The sequence below is a fragment of the Aquarana catesbeiana genome, linkage group LG07 (genome assembly GCF_042186555.1).
Source record: "Aquarana catesbeiana isolate 2022-GZ linkage group LG07, ASM4218655v1, whole genome shotgun sequence".
NCBI lineage: Eukaryota > Metazoa > Chordata > Amphibia > Anura > Ranidae > Aquarana > Aquarana catesbeiana.
Window position 1 is genome coordinate 287,094,459 of NC_133330.1, and position 22,047 is coordinate 287,116,505.

A 22,047-nucleotide genomic window follows, 5' to 3' on the forward strand; every position below is an offset into this window, starting at 1 on the left:
AGTTTCTTTAGCTTTTGTTAGGACTAATTGCAGCATATGATCATCCAAAGCAAACCTGAGCTTTGCTTTAATCCCCTTCTCCTCTGCAGCGCATATTCAACTTTTTTCCTTACTGCCGGAAGCAAAAAAAATACCTGTTACTTCTGGATATGGACTCCTTCCATGTGATTGACCTGGGCCAATCACTAAGCACCAGTGCAGTCGCACGGGGAGAATTCATAGTCATGTGTAGGCTACACCTTGAGTCAGTTTGTTTCCACAGGGTGTCTTCTCCTGCTCCTCTGCTTCTCGCTGCTGAATGGAGTGGCAGGAGAGTGAAGGAATGGGGAATATGTGCTATAGGGGAGGGATAATTAAAGTGAACTTGTTTCTTTAACCAATTCAGCCCCGGAAGGATTTGTCCCCTTAATGACCAGGCCTTTTTTAGCGATACGGCCCTGCGTCGCTTTAACTGGCAATTGCGTGGTCGTGCAACGCTGTACCCAAACAAAATGTCCTTTTTTCCCACAAATAGAGATTTCTTTTTGTGATATTTGATCACCTCTGCAGTTTTTATTTTTGCGCTATAACCAAAAAAAAGACCGCCAATTTTGAAAAAATTTTTTTTACTTTCTGCTATAAAACATATCCAAAAATATATAAAAAAAAAATGTATTCATCAGTTTAGGCCAATATATATTCTTCTATATATTTTTGGTTAAAAAAAAATAGTAGGCGGATATTGATTGGTTTACGCAAAAGTTATCGCATCTACAAACTATGGGATGGATTTAGGGACTTTTATTTATTTTTTTATTGTTTTTACTGGTAATGGCGGCGATCTGCGATTTTTAGCGGGACTGCGACATTGAGGCGTACAAATCTGTTCCCAAATTACACTTTTTGGGGACCAGTGACATTATTACATTGATCAGTGCTATAAAAATGCACTGATCAATGTAAAAATGACACTGGCAAGAAAGGGGTCAACACTAGGGGGCAATCAAGGGGTTAAGTGTGTTCTCAGGGTGTGTTCTAACTTTGGGGGGGTGTGGCTACCAGGGACATGACAGAGATCACTGTTCCCGATCACTGGGATCAGAAGATCTCTGACATGTCATCTGGCAGAACGGGGAATCACCTTGTTTACATAGGCAGTTCCCCATTCTGCCTCTACACCGCAAACGCTGGTCACCGGTGGACTATCTTCTATGCAAAGACCGACGTACACCTACAGCGGTTTGCGCAGGAGAGCCGACCTGCTTCAGCATGATGGCGGCTGATTGGCAAGAGGTTAAAGTGATTCTGTAAGTACACAAATAAGACGGCTGCTGCTGACCTTTGGCTTTTAATGGAGCAAACATTAGGACTTCCATTACGACCCTGGCTTGATAACCTAATAGTCTCTGAACTGGAATAGCATGCAACTAAAATCATCTGGCGACGACATTTTGTCCAATATAAGTATCCCATAAATCAGTCCTTTGTTGTATGGAGAGATCTGTGCAGTGAAGCTCATAAAGAAAAGTGTGTAATGCAAACCAGTCACCACCAAGCACTCGGGGAACGTACTCACCAGACAGTAGGACCTCACATGCACAGAGGTCAATGCACGCTTGTTTCCATGAAGAGAAAAACTCTCTCACTGAAGCTTTACAGCATCCCCAATCCCTAAGGATGGTAGCAGTCTACTCCCACACCGCAGGAAAAAACAGGAACCGTATTCTCCAAATACTGTGATACCATAGCTATACTTATTAAAATCAAGTACAAGTAAAATAAATGAAGTCGCAATAACTTACAATCAAAATAATAATAATAATACAGAGCTTACCGTTAGTGATAATTGTGACAAAAGTCAATAGCAAAAACAGTCTCGGTGCGCCAAAAAAATATATTGAAATTGCTGAAGTGCTTCATGTAGACATGCTGTGTCGTGTGCCACACTCCCCTCTCATGTCCCCACTCACCAGAAGAAGTGGACCCTCAGCTTTGCAGTCTTGGGGTCAAACACGCTTGTTACTGGTGTAAGGAAGTGTACATGAAGCACTTCAGCACTTTCAATATGTTTTTTTGGAGCACGAGCACTTTATAAGAGACTGTTTTTGTTATTGACTTTTGTCACTATTATATTATCACCAACTGTAAGCGCTGTATTATTATTATTTTGATTGTCATTTGAGGTGAATTAACACCTAGTAGAGAGCAGCTGCAGGTTTTTAATTCTTTGTTATATATAGTTTGTCACGGTTTTCACCTAGCGCGAGTGTTGATTTGTCTTTATCATAACTTACAATGGATCATCGGCCCCTGATAACATCCCATAAGGCAAAATGCATTGGTTGGAGCTAGTGGACTGATGTTACATGCTGTATCTGTTATATATTTTTATAAATGTCACACTCTGTGAAGCTGTTTTTTCTTTCGATGTGAGAGAGTGAACGGCTACCATCCTTAGTGCCGGTTCACACAGGGGTGGCACGACTTGCAGGTCGCCTCACCGAGGCAACCTGCACACGACTTCAGCGGCGACTTGCAAAATGACGTATGTATAGAAGTCAATGCAAGTCGCCTGAAGTCGCCCCAAAAATACTACAGGAACCTTTTTCTAAGTCGGAGCAACTTGCGTCGCTCCTATTAGAACGGTTGCGTAGTACAGAACGGTAGGCGATTTGTCAGGCGGCTAGGTCGCCTGACAAGTTGCCCCTGTGTGAACCGGCACTTAGGGATGAATTTTCCCTTAGTGGAAACAAGCGTGTATTGACACCAGTGTTAATTTTGTCAATTTTCCCTCCCAGCAAGCAAGGTAGCAACTGCAGCGTGCTTAGTAGTGTGGCGTGCTTAGCACTGTGTTCATTACAGGCCTCCTCAGACCACCGTCCAGAGCACTGTGCGCATTACAGGCCTCAGACTACTGTCCAAAGCACTGTGTGCATTACAGGCCTCCACAAACCACCGTCCAGAGCACTGTGCGCATTACAGGCCTCCTCAGACTACTGTCCAAAGCACTGTGTGCATTACAGGCCTCCACAGACCACCATCCAGAGCACTGTGTGCATTACAGGCCTCCACAGACCACCGTCCAGAGCACTGTGCGCATTACAGGCCTCCTCAGACTACTGTCCAAAGTACTGTGTGCATTACGGGCCTCCACAGACCACCATCCAGAGCACTGTGTGCATTACAGGCCTCCTCAGGCCACCGTCCAAAGCACTGTGCGTATTATAGGCCTCCCCAGACCACAGTCCAAAGCACTGTGCACATTACAGGCCTCCTCAGACCATGCAGAGCACTGTGCACATTACAGGGCTCCTCAGACCATGCAGAGCACTGTGCGCATTACAGGGCTCCTCAGACTGTGCAGAGCACTGTGCAATAGAGTTTTGTTTTTTTTAACGTTACACATCTGTCAAAAAAGGCAATATTCTTGTAACGATACTTGGTTTTACTTATAAAGACATTATATAATGGCTTAATCTGTGTGTAATCTGTGTAGTTTGTTCAAACCTTAATACCATAAATGATAACCTGTTTTTTTTGTACTCTAGGAGTATATAATGAGTTTGGAAATTCTAGAGAAATGCTTAAATAATGCATTGCAATTTAGTACTAGATTTTAGTTGACTAAAATGTACTGCAGATTTTTATGACTAAAATAATTGCAGATGATTGAAATGCGACTAAAACTAAAATGACCAAAACGGTTTCAAAATTTGACGCCAAAATGAACACTGATTGACACTCTGCTTGTGAGGTCCTACTGTCTGGGGAGTGTGTACCCCAAATGCTTGGTGGTAATTGGTGTGCTTTACACACTTAAAGTGGTTGTAAACCCTCAGATATACCCAGTGAAGTGAATAACCTCAGATGATACACAGAGATGAAACAAATCTCCCTACATAAGATTTGGTTGTATATCTGATGTATTTCCCTTTCTACACTCTTTGGAAAATGCAGATCGTGTTAGAAATCTTTCTTCCTCTTTCAGCAGAACATAGGGGTGAGTGGGGAGTCTGGGCTTCCACTGTGTAAGAGCTAAATGGAGGAAAGCCACACACCCCTCCTCCACATAGGCAGAGGAAGGAAGGAACATTCAGAGCCATAGTCTGAGTAGACCAGCTCCCTGCTAATCTCCCTCTAAGCTTCCTCTCCGCAGAGCAGCACAGAAATACAGTGGAACCTCAGATTACGAGCATAATCCAATCCAGGAGTATGCTCGTAATCCAAAGTACTCGCATATCAAAGCGAGTTTTCCCATTGAAGTCAATGGAACTTAAAATAATTTGCAATACCGCATGTGAAAGACTTTCCTACCCGAGATTTGCTGAGGTCAGCCGTGCTGTACTCTGGCCTTTCCGTGCATTTCCGAACGTGACGTTCGGCTCCAGCGCCCCTCACCTCAGGCCAAAAACAGTACTGCACACTGCTTTGGCCTGTATCGTGCTAGTTTTGCAAGACAACACTCGCAAACCGAGTTACGATTTTTAAAAATACAGTGCTCGTATTGCGAAATGCTCGTTAAACGCGTTACTTGCAATCCGAGGTTCCACTGTATCTTATTTGACACACTTGAATAAATAAAAAAACTACACTGAACAATAGTGTAAGGCCTGGTGTGTTTTGGGACAGACATGACACAGAAGAATTGTAAATATCACACTGGGCTGTAGAACAAAGCTGCTGAGTACGTTAGATATATTCTATATAAAGTGATTGTAAGGGTTCGTTTTTTTTTTTTTTTTTTAAATAACAAACATATCATTATTACCTCCACTGTGCAGCTCATTTTGCACAGAGTGGCCCTGAACCTGCTCTTCTGGTGTCCCTCGGCGGCTCTTGCGGCTGCTCCCCACATCAGATAACCCCCTGGGAGAAGCGCTCTCCGGAGGGGTTACCTTGCGGGCACGCTCCCAAGTACAGCACTCGGCGTCAATAGAGGCCGAATGCTGGACTCTGCCCCGTCCCCCAGGGCCTGCGTCATTGGATTTGATTGACAGCAGTGGGAGCCAATGGCTGCGCTGCTATCAATCTATCCAATCAAGAGCTGAGAACCCCGTGCAGAGAGACAGCGCATCCCCGTGGGTCAAGTTCTAGGGCTCAGGTAAGTAAAACGGGGGGCTGGGGGGCCGGTTACTGCCAGGTGTTTTTTCACCTTAATGCATAGGATGCATTAAGGTGAAAAAACACATAAGTTTACAACCCCTTTAAGGTATATGTAATTTAGCCTGGATTTTCTCAGGATTGTACAATTATAGTCCTTGTGCCAACTTTTACCCCTTCTTACACACAAGTCTTTTTTTTAATGAATGCATGCATATCATTGGTTCGAGGACATGGGTATCAGAGCAGTCATACTTTTTTCCAGTGCTTTGAAGCTGGACTGTACATATTTAGTCAGTTGTACAATCAAGGCACAAGAAACTGGACTGTACATAAAAATTATTATAATGTTTGACAATATGACAACATTAGTGCCACAGGGATATTTGATTCCTAGATTGTAAATTCTAACGAGCAGGGCTCTCTGATTCCTCCTGTATTGAATTGTATTGTAATTGTACTGTCTGCCCTAATGTTGTAAAGCGCTGCGTAAAACTGTCGACGCTATATAAATCCTGTATTATAATAATAATAATAATTGCTAGCAATAATTATGGACCTTTGTTATTTTTCCTATTGATCCTGTGCAGATGCCAGAGGAGCAGGCATTCTGTGTGCTGGTCCGGATTATGTTTGACTACCAGTTTAGAAACCTTTACAAGAATAACTTTGAAGATCTTCATTGCAAGTTTTACCAGCTTGAACATCTCCTGCAAGTGAGTTTTGTATTAAAGTCCATCTCCAGGCTTTTCCCGTCATCCCCTCCAGTAAATCATTTTCTCCACTAGATGTCCTCAGTTTTTGGGGGTTGATTGACACCTGGTGTCATTCAGCAACAAAGGATTTGCTGCTACTTGGGGATGCAGCCTACATCCATCTGTGGCATGCCGCCAATACCTCAGCCTTGCTTGGCTGCTAAGTCCAACATATGAAGGAAAAGAATTTCCATACATTGACTGCCAAAAACACAAGAGGTTTATTTCCAAATAGCAAATTACAGCAACATCTGCAGTCCCAAAAGGCCTGAAATAGTTTACACAAAAAAAGTGCCCTAATTGTAAGGTCAAGATGTTGATATTTTTGACAGTCCACTTTTGCCTTGAAGCATTTCATAACAAAATAGTTATTGGATTAGGGTGACGGAGTTACCCATGTGGCTATAAATGCTGGGGTATGATCCCATTAAATCAGAGGAAACCAGCTGGATGAGCAGTATTCTTATATACTAAGTCCAGTTATGACTAATACCACTAGCTTACTTAATCACTTCAGCTCCGGAAGGTTTTACCCACTTCCTGACCAGGCCATTTTTTTGCAAAACAGCACTGCGTTGCTTTAACTGACAATTGCGCGGTCATGCGACATTGTACTCAAATAAAATATATGTCCTTTTTTTTCCCCACAAATAGAGCTTTTTTTTGGTTGTATTTTATCACCTCTGCTGTTTTTATTTTTTTGCGCTATAAACAAAAAAAAGATCGACACTTTTGAATAAAAAACAATATTTTTTACTTTCTGCTATAAAACATTGCCAATAAAAAAATGTAGAAAAACTAATTTCCTCATCAATTTAGGCCAATATGTATTCTGCTACATATTTTTGGTAAAAAAAAATCCAAATAAGTGTATATTAATAGGTTTGGCCAAAAGTTATAGCATCCAAAAACTATGGAATATATTTAGGGACTTTTTTTTTTTTAATTATTGTTTTTACTAGTAATGGAGGCGGTCAGCGATTTTTAGCGGGACTGTGACATTGCGGTGGACAAATTGGACACCAAGTGACACTTTTTTGGGGACCAGTGACACCAATACTGTGATCAGTATACAGGTACGTGATTTTGCACAGCCGGGCCGCCCTGCTGCAGTATATATGCGGTAGGTGGTGTGGAAGCGGTTAAAGAGACCCCATCACCAACCTAAACATTTCAGATAAAATAAAAGAAGCTGCAAGCACTTCCAGTGCTGTGTTTTCCCTTTTTTTTAAATTATTTTTTATTGGCTTGCAATGTGCCTTAACCACTTGACCTCCACGAGGTTTTACCCCCTTTTTAACCAGGCCATTTTTTTTGCTGTTAAGCACTGTGTTACTTTAACTGGTAATTACATCGTTATGCAACACTGTACCCAAATTACATTAATGTATTTTTTTTCACACAAGTGGAGCTTTCTTTTGGTGGTATTGGATCACCACTGGTTTTTTTGTTTTTATTATATGAACAAAAAAGTCTAAACATTTAAAAAAAAAATACATATATATTTTTTTTTACTTTTTGCTATAAAACGTGTAAAAAAAAAAAGAAAAAAAAATCAGATTTCTTCAATGTATTCTGCTATATGTCTTTGGTAAAAAAAATCCCAATAAGTGTATATTGATTAGTTTGTGTGAACGTTATAGCATTTTCAAATGATGGTGTATATACTACTGGATTTTTTTTTATAATACTAGTAATGGCACTGATCAGTGACTTATAGTGGGACTGTGATAGTCCGACAGGCAATCTGACATTGACACTGGGTGGGAACTGACAAATTGCCACTGACATCACCAGTGACATTATTACAGTGATCAGTGCTAATACTATATGAAGAGGAGAGAGAGAAGCAGAATCTAAGGCCCCTTTCACACTGGGGCGGTGGGGGCGTCGGCGATACAACAGCGCTATTTTTAGCGCTGCTGTACCGTCGTTCTTGCAGCGGTATTCGGCCGCTAGCGGTTCGGTTTTAACCCCCGCTGGCGGCCGAAAAAGGGTTAAATCCGCTCGTACAGCGCAGCTATAGCCGCGGTATTACCGCGGTATAGCCGCGCTGTCCCATTGATTTCAATGGGCAGGAGCGGTTTAGGAGCGGTGAATACACCGCTCCTTCCCCGCTCCAAAGAAGCGGCTCGCAGGACTTTTTTTACCGTCCTGCGAGCGCACCGCTTCAGTGTGAAAGCCCTCAGGCTTTCACACTGAACAAACAGTGGAGGCTGTTTAGGGGCGGTTTTCAGGCGGTATTTTTAGCGCAATACCGCCTGCAAACCTCCCCAGTGTGAAAGGGGCCTAAGTGTAGCAGGTAGGTACTTTAGTAGCAGCAAAAAGTAAGCATTCCTTTGCAGAATTTCTTCTAGCTCCTTTACAGGGGCTGCCACTATTTGAGCAAACTGGATTTTTATCCTCATTGACTGCTCCTATGCCCCTTCAGTCTGTCACCCATCAGGGACTGCTTGCATGTAGTGCGCAGGATTCTCCCTCTGTTTGGTTAGTGCTAATACTATACACAGTCACTGTACTAATGACACTGGCTGGGAAGGTGTTAACACCTAAGGACAATCAAGTGGTTAACTGTGTGCCTAACAATGTGTAATGTGTGCCGCTTTTACTAATCAATGCAGCTGATTTTTCTCCCTTCTTTGCAGTGGGAAAACAGTCACAATGAGCCCTGGGTTGTTCGTAAACACAGGGCTCTGTACTGTGATTCGTTAAGCCGATCAGCAGGTCCCTGCCATTAATCATGGCTGGGACTGGCTAACAAACTTGTGCTGTACTTAATCACAGCACAGATGGGGCAGCGGGCAGCGTGCGCGTTCCCCCTACCCAGACATGCCGAATCATGTACGTGATCCGGCGCAGAGCGGCCGCCCTGTCACCATATATGTGCATGGAGCGGTCTGCAAGTGGTTAAACTTGCTAGAAAATTGTGACTACTCAATTTCCTTGTATGTCATAGCCCTCTCCTCTTTTGGAAATATCTAATTACTGTCTGTGCTGGCCCAGCTCCTCTGCCCTTCCCCTTCACTTCATTACATACACTTGTATGCAGCTGCTATTAATTAACTTTTCTAGAAGTAGATTACTTTTTCTCTCCCAATATATGACTTTTGCATTGAGATTTTATAAAAAATATTTCTATTCACAAAGCAATCTATTGTAGGTAATGTACCTGGAGAGAAGATGCCAAATTTACACAAAAGGTGTTATTACCTATTCACAGGAGAGTTTACTTTTTCCCTATTGGGTTTGTATACTAAACACTTGTGTTTCCATATGCAGACACACGGCCCCACTAATGCTGCTGTCAATATTACTCTAAACCTTTCCTTAAAGGAATGGCCATCTGTTTCCCTTCGCTCTCATTCTGCATAATAAACAGCCTGGATGTCACTGTTGATATTTTCCAGCATGGATTTCTCTTCTGTGCTGCCAATGTTTACTCCTGGATTTCTTTAAGTTGCACAAGCCAGATAGAAAGCAGCAGGGCTTGGATTCCTTAATCTGGCATTGTGCTATTGTGAGATGAGCAGAGGTTTTTATATACGAGACATAGTGAGTGTCATGTCATTCTTTTGTGGCTTTCAGTGCCTAAAAGAATGCCGTTAAATTGTTCATTTTACTTTTAGAAATATATTGATACGCTATATCAGGGATCTTTAAACTACGGCCCTCCAGCTGTTGCGGAACTACACATCCCATGAGGCATTGTAAAACTCTGACATTCACAGACATGACTAGGCATGATGGGAATTGTAGTTCCTGAACAACTGGAGGGCCATAGTTTGAAGACCCCTGTGCTATAAGGTAAATAGCCAAATCCTTGTGGACACCTGACCAATGTATCTTCACTATAAAGCCAAAAGTATGCAGACTCCCAATTATGGAGTTCAGCTGTCCCAGTGAAGGATAATGCAGCATACAAAGACATGTTAGAAAATTGCGCGCCTTCAACCTTGTGATAACCGTTCGGAAAAGGCCTTTTTCTGTTTCAGTATGGTTGTGCTTCTGTGCAATGACCTGGGTTCAAAAATCCATAGTTTGATGATTTTGGTGTGGAGGAACTTGAGTGGACTGCACAGAGTCCTAACCTCAACCCTGATTAACACTTTTGAGATAAATTGCAACTCTGATTGCGAGCCAGGTCTTCTTGACTTTAGTGCACAAAGAAAAGTACATAAAGACATGGTTTGATGAATTTAGTGTAGGGGAACTCAAGGGGTCTGCACAGAACCCTGACTTCAACCTAACTGAAAACATGTGAAATGAATTAGAACACGAATTGTGGGCCAGGTCTTTTTGATTTTGGTGCACAAAGAAAAGTGCATGAAGACATGGTTTGGTGAATTTAGTGTAGGGGAACTCAAGGGGTCTGCATAGAACCCTGACTTCAACCCTACTGAAAACTTTTGGAATGAATTGGAACGCTGATTGTGGGCCAGGTCTTCTTGTCCAACATCATTACCTGACGTCACAAATGCTCTCTTGACTGAAAGAGCACAAATTCTGTGGAACACTTTCCCAGAAAAATGGAGCCTCCAGCGGGGGAAGAGAGGTCAACTTTAACCAGTTGCCGCCCGGCCATCATTTGACTATAGCTCTCTTGTTCTGGGTGGACATCATATGACATCCTCCCAGAACGCACCCCAAGGGCCACGCTGCGGTGCGATCTGTTGCTGCCGGTACCATGTGATCGCTGTGATCAATCACTGCAGGCAGTTGTTAACAGTGGATGGCTTCCATTCATGCCATTCATTGTGTACATTTGTGTTGCTTGCTGTGATTGGTCACAGTGATCACATGGTACTAACAGGGCCAATCACGGCCCATCTGTGCCATATGATTAGCTGTGGCCAATCACAGCTAATAACAGTAGTAAACCGTGAATTAATCTTTTTTTATTCAGTAAAGAATTGTACAGTGTTACTATGTTAACACTGTGTTGCTTTGGTCACAGTATGCATCGTAAAAAAAGAAAAAAAATGTATTAAAAAAAAAAAAAAAATATATATATATATATATATACTGTATATATATATGTATATATATATATATATATATATATCCACTTCCCTACCCGGCCATAGTAAAATGATGTCCACAGATGGGTTTCTCCCATCCTGGGTGGACGTCGTATGACGGCCTGGGCTTCCTGGGCCGTCTAGGGGGCGCGCAACCCGCCGCGTTGCTCTGGACCCGGTGCGTGTGCCCGGCGGCCGCGATGTCCGCCGGGCACCCGCGATTGCCCGTTAACCGGGCCGGACCGTGGATCTGTGTGTGTAAACACACAGATCCACGCCCTGTCAGTTGAGAGGAGAGCGATCTGTGTTCCCAGTACAGAGGAACACTGATCGGTCTCCTCCCCTTGTGCGTCCCCTCCCCCTACAGTTAGAATCACTCCCCTAGGAAACATTTAACCCCTCTTCTCCTCCTAGTGGTTAACCCCTTCCCTGCCTGTCACATTTATACAGTAATCAATGCAATTTTATAGCATTGATCGCTGTATAAATGTGAATGGTCCCAAAAACTGTGTCAAAAGTGTCCGCCATAATGTCGCAGTCACGAAAAAAAATTGCGATCGCCGCTATTACTAGTAAAAAAAATAAATAAATAATTTTTTTTTAAAAATGCCATAAATCTATCCCGTATTTTGTAGACGCTATAACTTTTGCGCAAACCAATCAATATACGCTTATTGCGATTTTTTTTTTTTACCAAAAATATGTAGAAGAATACGTATCGGCCGAAACTGAGGAAAAAATTTGTTTTTTTTTTTTAAAATTGGGATATTTATTATAGCAAAAAGTAAAAAATACTGTGTTTTTTTCAAAATTGTCGCTCTTCTTTTGTTTATAGCGCAAAAAATAAAAACAGCAGAGGTGATCAAATACCACCAAAAGAAAGCTCCATTTGTGGGGAAAAAAAGGACGTCAATTTTGTTTGGGTACAACGTCGCACAACCGCGCAATTGTCGTTTAAAGTGCGACAGCGCTGAAAACTAAAAATTGGTCTGGGAAGGAAGGGGGTGAAAATGCCCTGTATTGAACCGGATATATATGTGTGTGTGTATATATATATATATATATATATATATATATATATATATATATATATATATATATATATATATATATATATAATATTACATACTGTAAAAGTCGGTGTCCCTGATCCTCATGCCTCCTACTAAATACCTTGGACTGTCTACTTTCCAAAAAGGGGATATTTGGGGATATTTGTGCTGTCCATGCATTTTTGGGCCTCAAGAAATGAGCTAGGCCATCAGTACATCAGGATTGATAGATTTTCAGATATATTTATACCATAGTTTGTAGACTCTATAACTTTCCTACAGTCTAAATAATAATCACTGAGATTTGGGTTATTTTCACCAAAGAAATGTAGCAGTTTACATTTTCGTCTTGGTATTTTGTTCTTTTTTTTGTTTAGCAAAAAATAAAAAAAAACCCAGCGGTGATTAAAACCTTCCAGCCTGGTCTATCGTAGAATGACGGCTGAGCTGGAGCACTTTTGTTCTGGGAGGACGTCATATGAGGTCGTCACAGAACGCACCTCTAACAGGGCCACAGAGCAGCGCGATCTGTTACCGGCTGTGTCCACCGGACATGGCCAATGACAAATCATTGTACTGGCCGGCTGCCAGTACCATGTGATCACTTCGACCAATCATAGCAGATCACATGACAATTGTAAACAATGGATGGCTTCCTTTCAAGCCATTAGTTGCATATAATGGTGTTGCTAGCTGTGATTGGTCACAGTGATCACATGGTGCAGACAGGACCAATTACAGCCCATCTGTATCACAAAGTTAATCGCAGCAAAACAAACTGAATCGATTTCATTCAGTAAAATGCTAGATTATAGTCATGAAATTCACTGCTATAAGCAATCATAATGTGTAAAAAAAAAAAAACCCTAATCACTTTCCCACAGTAGTACAGTGTTAGTATGGTAACACACTATTGCTCTGGTCACAGTGTGTTAGAAAAAAAATTGTGAAAAAAAAAATGTAAAAAAAATAATTTTCTTTATTATTTTTTTTCACATACTGTCACCAGTCAGTGTCCCTGATCACTGCCACACCAGTTATATGATAACGCTGTACTGCACTGGTGACAATTTGTGAAAATTTGTTTTTGAATTAATAAATTTTCTAAATAATTGTGACAAAAAATTACAACTTCAAAAAACTTACCATGCCTCTTACTAAATACCTTGGACTGTCTACTTTCCAAAAAGTCCTGTACATCAGGATTTATGAATTTTCAAATATATACCATAGTTTGTGGACTCTATAATACAGACTAAATAATAAACACTGAGTATGGTTATTTTCACCAAAGAAATGTAGCAGAAAAATTTTTTACCTAAATAAAAAAAGATTCTATAACATAAGCAAAGAAAAACCCTTTTTCTTTTCTAAACTTTGTCTTTTCATTTATTTAGCAAAAAATAAAAAAATCCAGCGGTGAATAAATACCACCAAAAGAAAGCTCTATTTGTGTGAAAAAAATGATAAAAAATTCTTATGTGTACAGTGCTGCATGACCGCACAATTGTCACTCAAAGTGTGGCAGCGGTGAAAGATGAAAATTGGCCTGGGCAGGAACTGGGTGAAAGTGCCCGCTATTGAAATGGTTAAATAAAGCCTATTTATTGTTGGAATTGAATGGCCAACAAACTCATTTAGATGTGATGGTCAGCTGTCTACATTTGGAGGAAAAGAAAAATGATTTTTTTGGAGGTCAGTAAATGATATGTGTTTCATAATATGCTGTGTTTCTCATTGACAGGATCAGCTACCAGATCTTTACTCCCATTTCATGTCACTGAACCTGGAAGCACACATGTATGCCTCGCAGTGGTTCTTGAGCCTTTTTACAGCAAAATTTCCTCTCTGTATGGTCTTCCACATCATGGATCTTCTGCTCTGTGAGGTAAGGACCAGCACCCTTATACCAGTCCTAAGTAAGGAGCTTATGGCAATGGTCACAGTTTATCAATGTGTCTGAAGGAAGAGTTGTTGCTTGTAGTGGGCAATGCGCTGCCCTTCCTTAAAATTGCACTTAAAGAAATATATGCTATATGCAAAATAACCATTTCTTGTCACACACACTTTCATAAATGAGGTTATTAGAGTGCATTTAAAGCCAAACCTTTTTTTTCCCCGAATATAGTGGGAAAGGGTAAAAACCCCTGTCAGGTTTTCCTTGCTGCCTATATTGGAAAAATCATTCTCTCTATTTCTTCTGCTAACCATTGTCAATGAGACTGTAAGGCTCCTTTCACACCATGGTGTGAATAGAGGAGCCAAAATGAGAGAAATCCCAGTTGTTACAGTTGTCACCAGAACAGGTATAGAGGGAAAATATTCCAACAACCCTATTTGTTCCACTGTGCAAAATGTCTTAAAGGGGATTTTACTCGCTTTGGAAAGATTTCTTCTCACTTTCTTTTGTGTCTACAGTTTAAGAAGTGAGGGAAACCTCTTGAATCCTAGGACGGCAAAAAACTAATGGTTTTTAAGCATTATCTACGCAATACAAAATGAAAAAATAAATTGGCTTTAGATAATACTTTAAGACATGATGGTGTTAGTATTGACCGATGGACCTAATAATATTAACACTCACTAAGCCTCCTTGTAATCACATTTATATACTGCCTCTTGGGTAAAAACTTTAACCACTTCCAGCCCGGTGAATAGCATATTGATGTCCGGGAAGTGGTTCTGTTATCCTGACTGGGCGTCATATGACGTCCAGCAGGATAACATGCCGGCTCGCGCCCGTGGGGGCACGCAGCACGACGATTGCAAGTGCGGCGTGTCAGTCTGACATGCAGCATCTCCGATTGTGATTAGAAGCCTCTGTCAGAGGCTTCTTACCACGTGATCAGCTGTGACCAATCACAGCTGATCATCGCGTGAACCAGGAAGTGCCGGTAAACAGCATTCCTCGGTTCACGCTGACAGGGAGAGCCGATCAGCGGCTCTCGCTGTCAGAGGGGGGGTCTGTGCTGATAATCAGCTGTCAGTAACACATCAGTACCTCATCAGTGCTGCCCATCAGTGCCGCCTGTCAGCGCCCATCAGTGCTGCATATCAGTGCCGCCTATCAATGCCCATCAATTCTACATATCAGTGCCGCCTCATCAGTGCCCATTAGTGCCGCCTCATTAGTGCCCGTCAGTGAAGGGGAAAATAAACTTTTATGACAGAAACTGAGAAAAAATTTTTTTCAAAAATGTCGGTATTTTTTAGTTTGTTTAACAAAAAAAAAACCCCAGAGGTGATAAAATACCACCAAAAGAAAGCTCTATTTGTGGGCAGAAAATGATAAAAATTTAGTTTAGTTTTTAGTTGGGTACAGGGTTGCATGCCCGCACAATTGTCATTCAAAGTGTGACAGCTCTGAAAGCAGAAAATTGTCCTGGGCAGGAAGGGGCGAAAGTGCCTGGTATTAAAGTGGTTAAAGGTAAGTCCAATTAAATGCAGAACTGTGCCCTTGAAGGTGCGTTAGGAAGGTAGGGGGGTTAGGGTAGGGCGTAAAAATGCACCACTACTACTACTACTACTACTACTACTACTACTACTACTACTACTACTACTACTACTACTGAGCACCAGTGCAGGAGGGGGCTTTAACAGCACTATTGCTGACCATTAATGGTGGGGGGTTAAGAGTACAGCCACTGAACCAATGCTGGAGGTTTTATTGGGGCCACTGACACTAATGATGACTCAACTTTCTCTTCTTTTCCAAAATGTTTTATTCCTTTATGAACGTATAAAATAAAAATAAGTACAAATCTATCCTATAGTTTGCAAACGCTATAACTTTGGCGCAAACCAATCAGTACATGCTTATCGGGATTTTTTTTTTTTTTACCAAAATCATGTAGCAGAATACAAATTGGCCTAAATTGATGAAGAAATACGATTTTTTTATATTTTTTTATTGGATATGTTTTATACCAGAAAGGAAAAAAAAATAGTTTTTTTTTTTGTTTTTAATTATCTTTTTTTGTTAATAGCTCAAAAAATAAAACCGCAGAGGTGATCAAATACCACCAAAAGAAAGCTCTATTTGTGGGCGAAAAGGACATCAATTTCATTTGGGTACAGCGTCGCACAACCGCACAATTGTCAGTTAAAGAAACGCAGTGCAGCATTGCAAAAAATAGCCTGGTCAGGAAAGGGGTAAAACCCTCCAGAGCTGAAGTGGTTAAAACAAGACAGTAGATGTTACCAAAACATTCCAAAAGTTTTTCCCAGTACAGGATCGATGTACTGTTTTGTTGATACCACTAATTCATAACCTGTAAATCTGCACAAGTAACAAATCAGATAAATAGGTCCCGGGATATACCATCTTTTCGGCTGCCAGACAAATGGCCCTATACTGTAGGTTTCCCCAAGTTTTTCTTCAATATGCAATGCAGTATGTTGCAAAAAAATCAGCAAGACATTTTTAGGAATTGAAGTGTAAAACAGTGCATTCATTTTGAATGGGTTGCCTAACTCTAAGCAATGCACATCAACGCAATAAAAATGTGGTGCTGTATGTGCGGCCCTCTGGAGCTCCACTTGAGGAACTCTGTTATTTTCAAGTTGACCACTACTTCCGTAGGGGAAGCAGATCTCAGTAAGGATGCTTATTTATGGCCTTTGACTTGGTATTTAGTCCATTGATTCTAATACAGCCACAGGATATAACCATCAATAAAGGCTCCCCTTAGTATAAACTGGTAGGTAAATGGTGAGATGTAGTACTAAACAGAGATAAACAGTTCATAGTTAAAGGCACAGCAAACCATAGGTATTTTGTGCATACCAAGTTTGAGCAAGCAGAACTATGATGATAAACTATGCATATATATGGAGGTCTCCTTCATTTTCCTACACATACTGGAACAAAGTGCAATATCCCATGTCGCCCAAACAGGTTATACTTTTTCTAAAGTGAGGTTTGAGTAATTATAACAAAATGACCGGTTACTGTGGGGCGTATTTATAACTCAGTGCAGTTTCCTCTCTCCAGACATTGCAGAACATCGCTGGAAATACTTTACACTGCACCTGCAATTTACCTTTGGATGATAGAGAAAATTGAGTACTGTCCGTGATACTTTTTTTATTTGCACTAACATACAATTTTTCAGGACAAGCTTTCGGGGTATGTCCCCTTCTTCAAGGTCCAAGCAGTACTGATTCACAAATTTTTTACCTTTGGATGATGAAATTCAGAGCACCGTATGGTGATACTGCTGTCCTACGGTGTATTCTTTGCATAACAATGGAGAGAATAGTGGCAGCTGGGAGGAGGGTGCTATCACATGATTTTGAAGAGGTCATGTAATAGGTTTCCTCCTCCTTTTACATTTTTTCCCATTCCATAGAATGAATGGGACTTGGCTTGCTTCAGAGTCCTGACACAAGGAAAGCACAAAGCCCATTCAAAAAGCACACATATATGCTTTATAAATGTTCTGATAGCTCCTAGCTGCTAAAAATTAATGTTGTTACTTCTCTTTATTCTCTTGCTATGTGCTTTAGAACTTGCAAGAACATTTGATAAGTCAATTTCCTATCAAGCCCCGTCCCTCCTTAGGCTTCATGCACACTGGATGTTTTTACAGCTGCTCCCACAGCTTAAAGTGGTTGTAAACCCTTTACAACCACTTTTTACTACAGGCAAGCCTATAATTAGGCTTACCTGGAGCTACACTGGATATTCCCTGTATTTGCATGTGCCGACGTCATTGGCACATGCACAGTTAAGCAAACTGAAGCAACGGCACGTACGTGCCGTTGCTTCAGTTAGACTGTGCCGTTACCGGCGGCTCTCACGCGCATGCCTGGGACGTGACGTCATCATGGCTCCGGCCAATCACATCGCCGGAGCCGCGGTACCTGGGAAGTAACCCACGGGAGAGATGTCGGCCACCGGAGCGGTGAACGAGGACCGCTGTGGGGGCTTCGATCTTAGGTAAGTAATTCATAATGAGCATACTAGCTCATTATGCTTTTGTCTTGCAGGCTTTTTTTTTTTTTGGGGGGGTGGGGGGGATTTTTTACAGCAGCAGCGTTACAGCTGTAAAAAATGGCTAAACGCATGTCATAGTCCTCTCCTGTTCTGTGCTAGACTAGCTCCCCGCTTCAGCTCCACCAATAACCTTTTTATATAGCTGCAGAGGTAGCAGAGAAGATGAATACTATGGCATGTCACTTACAGTATCTCACAAAAGTGAGTACACCCCTCACATTTTTGTGAATATTTTATTATATCTTTTCATGTGACAACACTGAAGAAATGACACTTTGCTACAATGTAAAGTAGTGAGTGTACAGCTTGTATAACAGTGTAAATTTGCTGTCCCCTTAAAATAACTCAACACACAGCCATTAATGTCTAAACCGCTGGCAATATTTTGTGTGGCCACCAATATTTTCCAGCACTGCCTTAACTCTCTTGGGCATGGGGTTCACCAGAGCTTCACAGGTTGCCACCGGAGTCCTCTTCCTCTCCTCCATGATGACATCACAGAGTTGGTGGATGTTAGAAACCTTGCGCTCCTCCACCTTTCATTTGAGGATGCCCCACAGATGCTCTATAGGGTTTAGGTCTGGAGACATGCCTGGCCAGTCTATCACCTTTACCCTCAGCTTCTTTAGCAAGGCAGTGGTCGTCTTGGAGGTGTGTTTGAGGTCGTTATCATGTTGGAATACAGCCCTGCCGCCCAGTCTCTGAAGTGAGGGGATCATGTTCTGCTTCAGTATGTCACAGTACATGTTGGCATTCATAGTTCCCTCAATGAACTGTAGCTCCCCAGTGCCAGCACCACTCATGCAGCCCCAGACCATGACACTCCCACCACCATGATTGACTGTAGGCAAGACACACTTGTCTTTGTACTCCTCACCTGGTTTCCGCCACACCATCTGAACCAAATAAGTTTATCTTGGTCTCATCAGACCACAGGACATGGTTCCAGTAATCCATGTCCTTAGTCTGCTTGTCTTTAGCAAACTGTTTGTGGGCTTTCTTGTGCATCATCTTTAGAAGAGGCTTCCTTCTGGGATGACAGCCATGCAGACCAATTTGATGCAGTGTGTGGCGTATGGTCTGAGAACTGACAGGCTGACCCCCCACCCCTTCAACCTCTGCAGCAATGCTGGCAGCACTCATACGTCTATTTCCCAAAGACAACCTCTTGATATGATGCTGAGCACGTGCATTCAACTTCTTTGGTTGACCATGGCGAGGCCTGTTCTGAGTGGAACCTGTCCTGTTAAACCACTGTATGGTCCTGGGCACCGTGCTGCAGCTCCGTTTCAGGGTCTTGGCAATCTTCTTATAGCCTAGGCCATCTTTATGTAGAGCAACAATTCATTTTTTCAGATCCTCAGAGAGTTGTTTGCCATGAGGAGCCATGTTGAACTTCCAGTGACCTGTATGAAAGAGTGGGAGTGATAACACCAAATTTAACACACCTGCTCCCCATTCACACCTGAGACCTTGTAACACTAATGAGTCACATGACACCGGGGAGGGAAAATGGCTAATTGGGCCCAATTTAGACATTTTCACTTAGGGGTGTACTCACTTGTGTTGCCAGCGGTTTAGACATTAATGGCTGTGTGATGATTTATTTTGAGGGGACAGTAAATTTACACTGTTATACAAGCTGTACACTCACTACTTTATATTGTAGCCAAGTGTCAATTCTTCAGTGTTGTCACATGAAAAGATATAATAAAATATTTTTAAAAATGTGAGGGGTGTACTCACTTTTGTGAGATACTGTAAGTGAGTCTGCTGAGGCTGCTGACATTACATTCAGAATGGCGGCACCCAGCAGCAGTATCAGGACTTTTGAATGTCTACACAAGGCTTTTACATGTAAATAGCATGCATAATATGTGTTAAATGCAAAAATAATCTTATAAAATATCTTTGTTAAAATAAATAATCTGTAGAGCCATAGACAAATCTTCATAGCAGTATTTGCTTGTAGAGTGGCTGCAGGTAAAGTTGGATAATGTGGCCTAGGCCAGCAGTGAGGGGGTTGGTGGAAACATCAATTTTGCGATCTTAAAGCTTTGGTTTAATCTAAAGCTTCCCTTTGACATTATCTAGTTATAAATTATCCGGTTCATAAATTTAGTTCCCTTGTGGTGAATTATTTCCACATACCTTTCTTCTACAACATGAATTCCAGCTGACTGTTAAGCAAGTAATTTTCAAAGAAATCATCCCCATTGCTTCTTTCCTTGAATTATCCTTATCTGTTGCAGCTGGAACACTAATGCTTTTCTATAATGTGGAACACAAGAAGCAGATCTGTTTACCTACAATATGTGTAGCATTAAATATGTAAAATCTTATTTATCACAGGTACCTCCACATTTCCCATATGCAAATATTGTGATCTAGACAATTAAAGTGCACTTTTTATATCCCTTTTTAAAAAAGCTGCCAAAACAAAATATTTTCATTGTATGCTTCTGTTAGGTTTATCCCCTATTCATGTGTAGGGAAGAAAGGTAACATTATCAATTGAAAAAACAGTATACTGCACATTTACTATAAGGTGGAAGTTTGTACTAGCTATATGGTTTGGAAGATACTACTCACACACCATATTTCTGCAATTTGAGAATTTCTGGGCCTGGTGATGAGTTGCTCCAGAACAGAGAGTTATTCTATGGGGTTGATGGGTATTAGGGGTATTGCTGTTCTCTCCATACCTCAAAAGTTGGAGTTTTTTGGAAAAGTCAGGGAGTACTTTTACAAAGGTTATACCTGAAAAGCAGATACAGAGTGGAACGCTATTATGCAAGCTTTTCAGTACCTACAGCCATGGAAAGATTTGATAATTTTATAGCTTATTGAAACAGTGCTTCATGCCTCCTAAAAAGTGATGCAATTAAATGAAATGGGCTCATATTATACTTCTATGCTTTTGGTCTATCATAACGTAAAGCAAGTGCAAAAAGAGATGTATTATTGGCACCCCTAGAAATGACCATAAACAATTGCATCATACTGATATTTCAAGCCGTCTTCTGTAATTATTATCACACATGTCTTCAATTTTGCAATCCGTCAGCCATTTAAATTGAAAAAAATTGTCGCTCTGCTGCTGTTTTGAATCATTGTGTCCACCACACTGAGCATGGACCAGAGAAAGGAGAGAGCTGTCTGAGGAGATCAGAAAGGGAATTATAGACCATCACGTCAGAGGTAAAGGAAATAGTATAATACTCAAATAGCCTAACGTTCATGTGACTACAGCTGTAAACCATTTTAAGAAGTTTATTGTCCTTGGATGTGTGGTCAACCTCTCTGGATGTGACCAGAAGAGGAAAATCAACCCCAAGTTGGATAGCAGGATTGTGTGAATAGCAGATAAAGAGGCAGGGAAAACTTCCAAGGAGGTCCAAGGTCAAGGCAGCCCAGTGTCTGACTATACAAACCGTCAGTTTTTGAGGGACAAGTGGTTTAAAGGTAGACAACCAGGACACTGATGAAAAAGAATCTAAAAAAAGCAAGAGTGTAATTTACTAAAATGCATATTGACAAGCTACAATATGTCTGGGAGATTGTCCTTTAGACAGATGAAAAAAAATGGAGGTTTTTGACAAGTCATATCAGCATTCACAGACAAAAAAATTAAGTTTTTCATGAAAAGAATACCAAAACCTACTGTGACACATGGAGAAGGCTCTGTTATGTTTTGGGGCTCCTTTACTGCGTTGGGCATGGGGTGCCTTGAATCTTTGCAGGCAAAATGAAATTTCAACATTATTGAGGATTACTGGAGAGATAATTACTGCCAGAAAGATACTGCCGGGGCCAGAAAGATCTGTCTCAGTCCCATGTCATGGGTCCTCCCAACATGATAATGACCGAAAAAAACACACAGCTAAAACACCCAACAATGGTTAAGAAGAAGACCTTGGACTATTCTGAAGTGTTTTCTATGATATCTGAATCCTATAGAACATCTATGAAAAGCGCTGAATTATGCAAGCCGGCAGAAGACACCCTTCAGACCTGTGAAAGCTGGAATAGTTTGCCATACTACCAGTTGGAAGGTACAGAAGTCTAATGCCCCGTACACACGGTCGGACTTTGTTTGGACATTCCGACAACAAAATCCTAGGATTTTTTCCGACGGATGTTGG

At 41.3% G+C, this 22,047-nt stretch overlaps 1 protein-coding gene across 2 annotated transcripts in view; it reads left to right on the forward strand.

Annotated features, from left to right (window-relative positions):
- Positions 1–22,047, forward strand: part of RABGAP1L (RAB GTPase activating protein 1 like) — a 595,387-nt gene that overhangs the window by 405,027 nt on the left and 168,313 nt on the right. For both annotated transcript variants that reach the window (XM_073593438.1, XM_073593437.1), the window contains exons 16-17: positions 5,670–5,795; positions 13,649–13,792. In XM_073593438.1, coding sequence (XP_073449539.1) covers positions 5,670–5,795; positions 13,649–13,792 — 270 coding nt within the window. The remainder of the gene's footprint in view (positions 1–5,669; positions 5,796–13,648; positions 13,793–22,047) is intronic.